Source organism: Carassius gibelio, chromosome B3, assembly GCF_023724105.1.
Source record: "Carassius gibelio isolate Cgi1373 ecotype wild population from Czech Republic chromosome B3, carGib1.2-hapl.c, whole genome shotgun sequence".
NCBI lineage: Eukaryota > Metazoa > Chordata > Actinopteri > Cypriniformes > Cyprinidae > Carassius > Carassius gibelio.
The window spans coordinates 11,672,365-11,680,815 of NC_068398.1; the positions used below are offsets into that span (position 1 = coordinate 11,672,365).

General features: G+C 35.9%; 1 protein-coding gene across 2 annotated transcripts in view; it reads left to right on the forward strand.

The window, feature by feature from the left end:
• Window positions 1-5,591, forward strand: part of LOC127953313 (intercellular adhesion molecule 1-like) — a 32,683-nt gene extending 27,092 nt beyond the window's left edge. For both annotated transcript variants that reach the window (XM_052552456.1, XM_052552457.1), the window contains exons 2-5: window positions 1,377-1,643; window positions 1,749-2,072; window positions 2,313-2,546; window positions 3,734-5,591. In XM_052552456.1, the coding sequence (XP_052408416.1) occupies window positions 1,377-1,643; window positions 1,749-2,072; window positions 2,313-2,546; window positions 3,734-3,843 (935 nt within the window). In that variant the 3' untranslated portion in view covers window positions 3,844-5,591. The remainder of the gene's footprint in view (window positions 1-1,376; window positions 1,644-1,748; window positions 2,073-2,312; window positions 2,547-3,733) is intronic.
• Window positions 5,592-8,451: the final 2,860 nt, after the last annotated feature.

Here is an 8,451-nt window from a genome sequence, read left to right on the forward strand (position 1 = left end):
AGTGCAAGTGTGCAAGTAGGCTACTCAAGATTTTTAGTGCTGGCAAACTCTTCAGCAGTTCATGCAACCTGTGGATTGGTATAGATATGTCCTATCTATTAAGGTAGGAGAATTAGTAGTTTTACAGTTCATGTAACCTAAGGTGACCATACTCTTTCCTAGACATGTCTTCTTTTTGGACCTAAAAATGCTTTTCTAAATCGCCCAAATCGGCTTTGTATTTTACAGTCGCCCTTCATTGTGTGAGTTTTTGATCTCGCGCACCCGGGATTTTTGTATCCAGTGCTCCCGCAAACATTTTAATATTGCATCAGGGAGCCGCCATCAATATCGCGGAGAATTTGATCATCTTCTGAATGAGCAGCTGTTGTTCACTTTTTTACTTTCGCTTTCGCGATCACGTGTGCTCTGTGTAAAAGAAGATCAGATATTTGTCAAGAGCTCAGGATCAAATCCTCCATCATGATCTGTCAGCCATCTCTCCTCTCAACCAGTGATCAGTGAAATTTGACGGTTTTTTTTTTTTCATGGAATTTGTCTAATTTTAAACTGTTGCTATGGCTTGATATTCCCTCATGGGTTAAATGTTTGAAATGTTGCATAAATAACATTTGACTGAAATGCTTGTATTGAAACACTTTGCATTCTACCTATGAGAAAACTGTACTAGATGTTAAATTTTGTGAAGGAAGCCCACCTGTAGGAAGCTTTTTAGCTGTGTTTATGATCAGTATGCATATGTCATAACATTTATCTTAAAAATGTTAATTGTAATTATATTAATACAAGTGTGTTATGATGAAAACAGGGTTGACACAACCCATGGAAAATATTTTTTTTTATAAAATATTTTTTTTTCTGAATTATGAAAAAATGTTTATTTCCTGTGAAAACATGTTCTTGATTGCTAAAACAGAAAGGTTGAGAAGGCGGGGCCAGGACAGAAAAAATATTTATGGAGAAAATACTGAAATAAAATGAAAATTTAAAATTAATGATTTTTCTTTGTCGTCTTTAGAAAAGTCAATAGCACATGGTAAAAGGTTATGCCCACACTGACACACACTGTGTGAGGGACATGATTTAGAATGACCCTGCTGCGTCAGTGAATTTCTTAGTTTAATTTCCCAGATGGTAAGAACCGATGAACCTCTTGTTTTAAAAGAGTCATGGACTGTCATAGTCCATAATACAACAGCATTTTTTTTTTTTTTTGCAGTTTGTATTTTTTGTTTGATGCAGTTGGTCAATAAACTCCAACAAATCCTCAATAAAAAAAAGAAAAAAAAAAAGAACAACAAGTCTTAATAGGTGAAACTTTGTTCAGTCTTTCAGGTAATAAATGCAATTACTCTGTTCTTCAATGTGTTTAACAGGTGCAGAAGCTGAATGTCCTCTTAAGCTCAACCCACAGAGAGTTGTTGTGAGATACGGCGGTTCTGTTGCAGTTAACTGTAAAACATCAGTCGTGCATAAAGGGATGGGATGGGAAGCCAGTGAGGGAGCAGTGCCTATGACCAAAAACCAGAGTCTGATCACATGGAAAGTGTCAGAACTGACACAATGGGACATGAGTGTACAATGCTTCATAAATCCAGTTGATGGTGCACAGTGTCTAGTAAATCTCACAGTCACTGTTTACAGTGAGTTTCTCTGTTACTGATATTTTTTCTGTTAATTCTCAGAAATATCTAATAAATGTAGATTCATCACAGCAGATTTCAGAGTGTGTAAATCTTCCTCCACAGAGAGTCCAGACAGTGTGTCCATCAGCACTGTGAATGGAACAATGAAAGAGGGACAGCAGTATGAGCTCCAGTGTGACGTTCATGATGTGGCTCCTGTTCAGAATCTCACTGTCAAATGGTACAAAAATCAGACTCTGCTGCATCAAACCAACTTCAGTGACACTGACAAGACTCCAGTAAATAAAACTGTCACACTCCTGATCCGTCCAGACAGAGCTGATATTGGAGCTCAATACTGGTGTGAAGCAGAGCTGGATCTGGGAGCAGAAGGACCTCAACCTCTTCTTACAAGTTCATCAGAACCTCTTAATGTCGAAGTATACTGTAAGTTTAGTATTGCTAAGCTAGCCATATAATTCAGTTTATATTTTCTGTGTGAAGGATGTGCAACTGTCATATTTCAGACAGTGATTTGCATATTAATTGAAATTATTTTATCAAATATTAGATATGAATTGAATGAACCCAGATAAAAAGTTTTCAGTTGTATTTTTAGTGATCTGTTATTAACAGCTGCTCATCGTTATGCTGTTGTGCTGAGAAATGTATCTCTGTCCTCCTCAGATAAACCACGACACTCCAGATCAACAGAGACCATCATTAAAGATGTGAAGGTCATGCTAAATTGTACAGTGAAGTCAAACCCGGCTCCTGACTACACATGGTCCTCAGATGATCTGAAGGAGAAGATCAGCTCCTCAGTGCTCAAGTCCTCAGAACTCAGTCCAGGAAACTACACGTGCAACGCCACAAACATCCTGGGAAGTGACAGCAAAGTGTTCATCCTCAAATCTAAAGGTCAGTTTTGATCAAATAAACATTAATGACACCTTGCCTCAGATTTTCTCTCAATATCAGTTTGAAATTTGATTTAGTGTTTTTTACATCCTACAGGATGTTTTCCCATTTCACTTGACTACACTTTCATGTCTTTCTATGTCAGTGTGATACAGCTTTTGAAGCATCTTGCATGACATGGTGTTCAGAAAAGCTTAAGAGAAGTTTAACTTTTAAAAAACGCATCTCAAGACCTTGCAATTCTTCCCGTTCCAATGCCTACATCTCATCTGGAAAATATTCAAAGCCAAAATCTGTTCTGTGTGACCTAGCCCTTACTGTTCAATATATTTCTGCAGTAATCATGAACCCATGGTTCCTTTGAGAAAAAACACAGTAGAATTTCCCATGGAATTTCGATTATTACAGAAAATATATTTGTTCATCATGATAACCTTCTCAAATGAAAATACTATTCTATAAACACTATGATTCTGATGACTTTTAGTCTTTTCATAAAACATTTTCCCTATATAAAGTTTAAGTTAGACTAGTGTGCAAGAGTGCAATTATTAAACACAATGAGGCTGTAAAAGTGGACTAGTTATTATTATTAGTCCTTCTTAATGTTAAATGTCCCTGCAAACCTCTTATGTCTTTTAGCCGCTTGTTATTACATTAATTTTTTAGGTTGTAGAATAACATGAATATCTTAAATTTAAACATGAAAATATTTTGATCTTGTGTTAAACACAGATCTAATTTCAGGCATTTTAACCAAAAGAACCAGAAGTGCAAACCTTTTCGTATTTTTGCATTTTGGGCTAATGACTTCTGATAAAGGGTGTATCAGGGTGTAGTCTATTCCAGGAAGGAAACATGCATGTGTTTGTGACATTCAGTCACACAAGTCGATTATGTTAATCTCACAGTATTGACCGCTTTATATGTTTTTGTGGTCTTGAATAAGCTTGAAATTTGCATTAAATTATTCATCAGGCAGTTTTATGCGAAATGAGGAATAGTGCCACAATAGTCTCTTGTAGTCTCTGGTACACTGGTGTTGTGTTCCTGCCAGGTCGCGCCAGGACTGCTGCACTGCTGCTGGCTGTGTGTGTGTTGTACAACCAACAGAGACATGCTTCTGTTGCTGAAGCTGTTAACTGATTTCTCTGTTTGTAATATCATTGTTGTCTTTTCTCCCACAGAGAAGACCACATTCTGGGCTATTGTTTTAGTCGGCGTGGTGGTGGCAGTGGCGTTAATCTTCGCTTATCTGATTTTCAAGTGTAAGTTTTCCAAGAATTCTCTCATTTGATGGACAAGAGATGACCTTAAAGTGAGACATTCTCCTCAGGGAGATCATAAAAAACTTTATTATTATGGGTTGTTTTTAAAGGAATAGTTCACCCTCAGGCCATCTAAGATGTAGATGAGTTTGTTTCTTCATCAGAATATATTTGAAGAAATTTTGCATTGCATCACTTGCTCACCAGTGGATCCTGTGCAGTGAATGGGTGCCATCAGAATGAGAGTCAAAATAGCTAATAAACACATCAAAGTAATCCACAAGTAATCCAGTCCATCTATTAATGTCTTTTTGCATCTTTAAGGCTTTAAATTCTAATCCACCGCTTCTGGCCATATTCTATAACAACACTTCCTCCAGTGAAAAAGTCTGTCCGCTGTTGTTCTCTCACATCACAATACACCAACACATGTGTTTAGAACCATTTGGACAGTTTTGTAGATTTTTATTATCAGGGGAACTATGCCTTTAATGAATTGTTGTGATTTTGCATGTCTTGGGGTGTTGCAGTACTGGGAACTGTTATGGCACTTTTTTTTTTTTTTATCGCCATATTCAACTTGTGTGTCTAATTATTCTGGTCCTCATAGGAAAAAATCACGTCTCATAATTGGCATTTAATATAACCCCTTTTTTTTGTGAAAATCCCATTACTGTACAACGTACATTATTTTTCCATTATTACATGCTACACATGTAATAACAACAACAATATTAATGTTAAATTAGTCTGTTCCACAAAATGTCTTTTTTTGTCTTCCCAAATTGTATTATCCTCAGTGTAAAGCTTAACTTACATGTTTTTACCCATTAACGGCTTCATCTATCCACCATATTTTATACCTAAAGTGAATTTATTTGTTATACAACCTCACATTATTTTTATACAGAGGTTGGGACATTTTTGATGAATAGGCGTATTGCTATTAAATGTACAGCATGCTTTTTTCGATGTATTTTTGTAAAATATAAGGATTGATTAATTTTGTTTTTATTTTGTGGTGTATTAGCGATCAAGAGCATGTTATGAATGTAACCTTACTACCTTACTACATAAAAAGTGTTAGCCAAATGAACGTAGTAACTGCAGGCTAATGCATTAACATGAACAGGAATCCAGTTGTTGAGAGCGAAGAAGCAACAAAGATTGCTGCATTGAGAAAATGAATATTGATGTCAGTAGCCAACAACTTTCATCACAAAGACTGCACAGATTCTCCATAATGCTGATGAAATAAAAGAAAAATGTGTTACCTCAAATAATAGTAGGTACTAACCAAGGGTGTTATACATCCTTCACTGTGGTCTTCATATATTGGTATGCAAGCATATGAAAAGTTTTGATACTGAAAGTAGAGTTCATTTCCTTTTCTCTTTTCCTCTTCAGCTAATGGCATGATGAGGTCAGTGGAAAAACAATGATCATGTGCTTATTTTTCACTCTATAATTGCTCATAGCTATGATACTTTGTATGGAACATATAAAACTGAAGTTGTTGATTAAAACTTCACAGTGTTGGTAATATCGCTTTGAACACTACAAGCAAGTGAACGCAAAAGCAATAATATGACAATGTTAAAAAAGTACGGGACCTTACTGTAAAGTCTTACTGACATTTTTCATGCTCTCTGACTACTTTAACACGTCTGAATGTCTTTGAATAATGTGGTAGGACACGTACTGACAAGATGCAGTAAACCTCAACGTTTCTTCCTCTGAATGTATGGTAGCTTTTTCATGTTTGTTTGTGTGCTATTTTAATAAAACAGAATTTGTTTAAAAACCATTGCCTCAAATATCCATTTTCCTTGCTTATTTGTCAGAAAAACTAGTTTCTGCATGACTAACCATGACAACTAGTATTACAAAACCTCTTAATCTAAATTCTTTGTCCTGGTGAGGTTTTGCTAACTTGTTAGTCATTTTGCACAATGCAAGCACAAGTTGCTTAATTTCAGTTTAAATGAGATCATTTGAATCACTCAAATGGTATCTGGCTCTACATTGTTTAGTACATGTAGAGCTGCCCCTCAGAAAAACAATCCGAAACCATGACTTATGTGTCAAATGAGCTGTATTTTGTGCAGCCCTGTGTTTTACACAATGACCTGAATGGGTTTGACTGCCAAAGTATGTGTGAGAATAGTGTTGCTGTGCGACCGCTCTTAGGACGAGTTTAGAGCTGAGAGCAGGACTTCACAAACACATCTCATGCAGAAGTAAACATGGATTCAACAGTATAGTATTAAGAGTGAGGAGGCTGAATTTCTCGAAATAGTTAAGTCCAAGACAAACTAAAATACAATACATAGGAAATAAATGTGAGTCAGTAAAAAACCCCATGAATCATAGAATTTAGTATCCGCTACCTCACATTCAAGACAGCACATGTTCACATTAATGGACTAAGTTAGAATTGATATTTGTGAGGTAGCCTATGCACTGTACGCAGGAAGACCCGCTAGCATAACTGTGTAATGATGCAATGATTAATTTGGGATTATACATGTGACCAGTGAACAAACTGAAACAAGGCTGAAACCTGAAACCTGAAACCACAAGGATACTTTCTAAATGTGGCCAGACAGACTTTGTCCCTCAGGGTAGAGTATTTATATTGAGTAAAATATACACAAGGACTGCCACTGACGTTTTATAATTGGAAAATCACGTTGATACCATCAGAAGCAATTTTGTTTATATCCTGTCGAGGCAAATATAACTATTGTAGTGGTCCAAGATAAGATAAAACGAGTAACAGAAGGATCACATAGGCTACAACAATCTACATGAAATCAGAAGGAAAGTTTTGTGGGTTTAACACCAATATGCTAGTGAACTCCTAAATGTTGATGCCGTTGATTTTTTGCAGACTAGCAAGCAAATGTCCATTGCTGTTGCATCCAATTGTATCTTTTAAAAATGTCCTGCCATAATTTTATTTATTTTAAACGTTAAATATACCAAAGAACAAAATGCAACAGTCTAATTATTCCTCAAGTAATTCATTCTTTGTGTGTCCAAAGTTTGCTAAATAACGGATCTTAAAAGGGAGTTTCTTGTGACATTCAAAAATGTTAAACGCAGAAAACGCAAAAACAAACACTTTTGCGACCTCCACTGGTCATGAATGAAAATTAATAACAGCTGAATATTGAGCCACAGAATAGCATAAACAAATATATGCTAGTTTTATTATATGATAATATATTTGTTATTTATGTTTTTTTTTCGGTCATTGTGTACCTGACTCATGTGTCCTAATTTTTGTGCTCATAATAGCCCATTAATTTGTCTAGGTAACTCTCTTGGATTTGATCCCAGTCCGGAGAAATAGATTTCATAAGCCCAAGTCAAGCATTCTCAAGATAATATAATTGTTTTCAAAGTTTTTATATATGTGTTCATTATTTGGTTGTTGTGTTTCAAATCATGTTTTATGTTTCAGCTTCGGATGACCTTGACTCACATTTTGATCACACAGCTGCCAGTTCAACATTTCCTGTTTTCTTGTTAGTGCGCTATAAATATAGCAAGAGAGCGCAGTCCAAAATAAATCAATAAATAAAACTGAAATACTCCATTGTTTTCTCTCAGACAAGTTTGAAAACATTCAAGAATCAAAAACTGTGCTTCTGCTAGATGTATTTTGATTTCATACAAAAATTTTAAACAGCATTTTCAATATTGCTGTGCATTTTTTATAGCATTAAACTTTAACTTCCCAGTTTAACTAAACACACACACACATTAGGTCTTTTTATTATTAGGTCTTTCGACATATTTGATATATGTTTGACCAAATAAAAAGGACAGCATTTTTATCCCACTATTTGATGTGAGCATAAGTATTGGAACAGTTGAATTTAAGGCAGATTTAAAAGATTAAAAGCTAGTATTTAGTTTTTAGATTCCTTGCATGCAATCAGAGCAGTGAGTCTGCAACCCATAGACATCACCAGACTCTTGGTCTTATGCTTTGAAATGCTTTTCTCCAGCCTTTAATGCAGCCAATTCCAGCTGTTGTTTGTTTTGGGGAGTTTCTGTCTTTAGTCTCCTCTTTATTCCAAAACTCTGGCTCACATGTGTGAAGAATTTTGTCTTTCTATTGTTGGTGTTCAGAGGTTTGCATCTTGCTGTGTAGCTTCTGTAATTCTGTGTCCAGTTCTCCTGCGGACTGTAGATTGACAGAACATAACCCCAGCTTTCTGGAGGACATGTTTTTTAGAGTTCATTTTCACAGCTTTTATGATTTGTCTGTCATCAACTGCTGTTGTTTTTCTCAGCCGATCAGGGCGTTGTTGGTTGCTGATGTCACCGGTAGTTTCCAAACTCTTGATTTCTCCATGTCCTTTGTTTTTCCTATAATTCTAACTGACTTCCTCTTTTCTTTCAGCATCCAAATTGCTTGCTTTTTTTCAGAGTTGGCTTCCTCGTCTTCATCCTGGTTTTGTGTGTCATAATTGAATTCAAGACTTAGAATGCAGAAGCGATGGACATAACTGATAAGACACATTCCCTGCTTTTAATATCTGAAGAATGAATGCAACAGGACACACCTGAACATATTAGAAACACCTGTGAGGCAACTGTTCCAATACTTCTGCTCACATCAG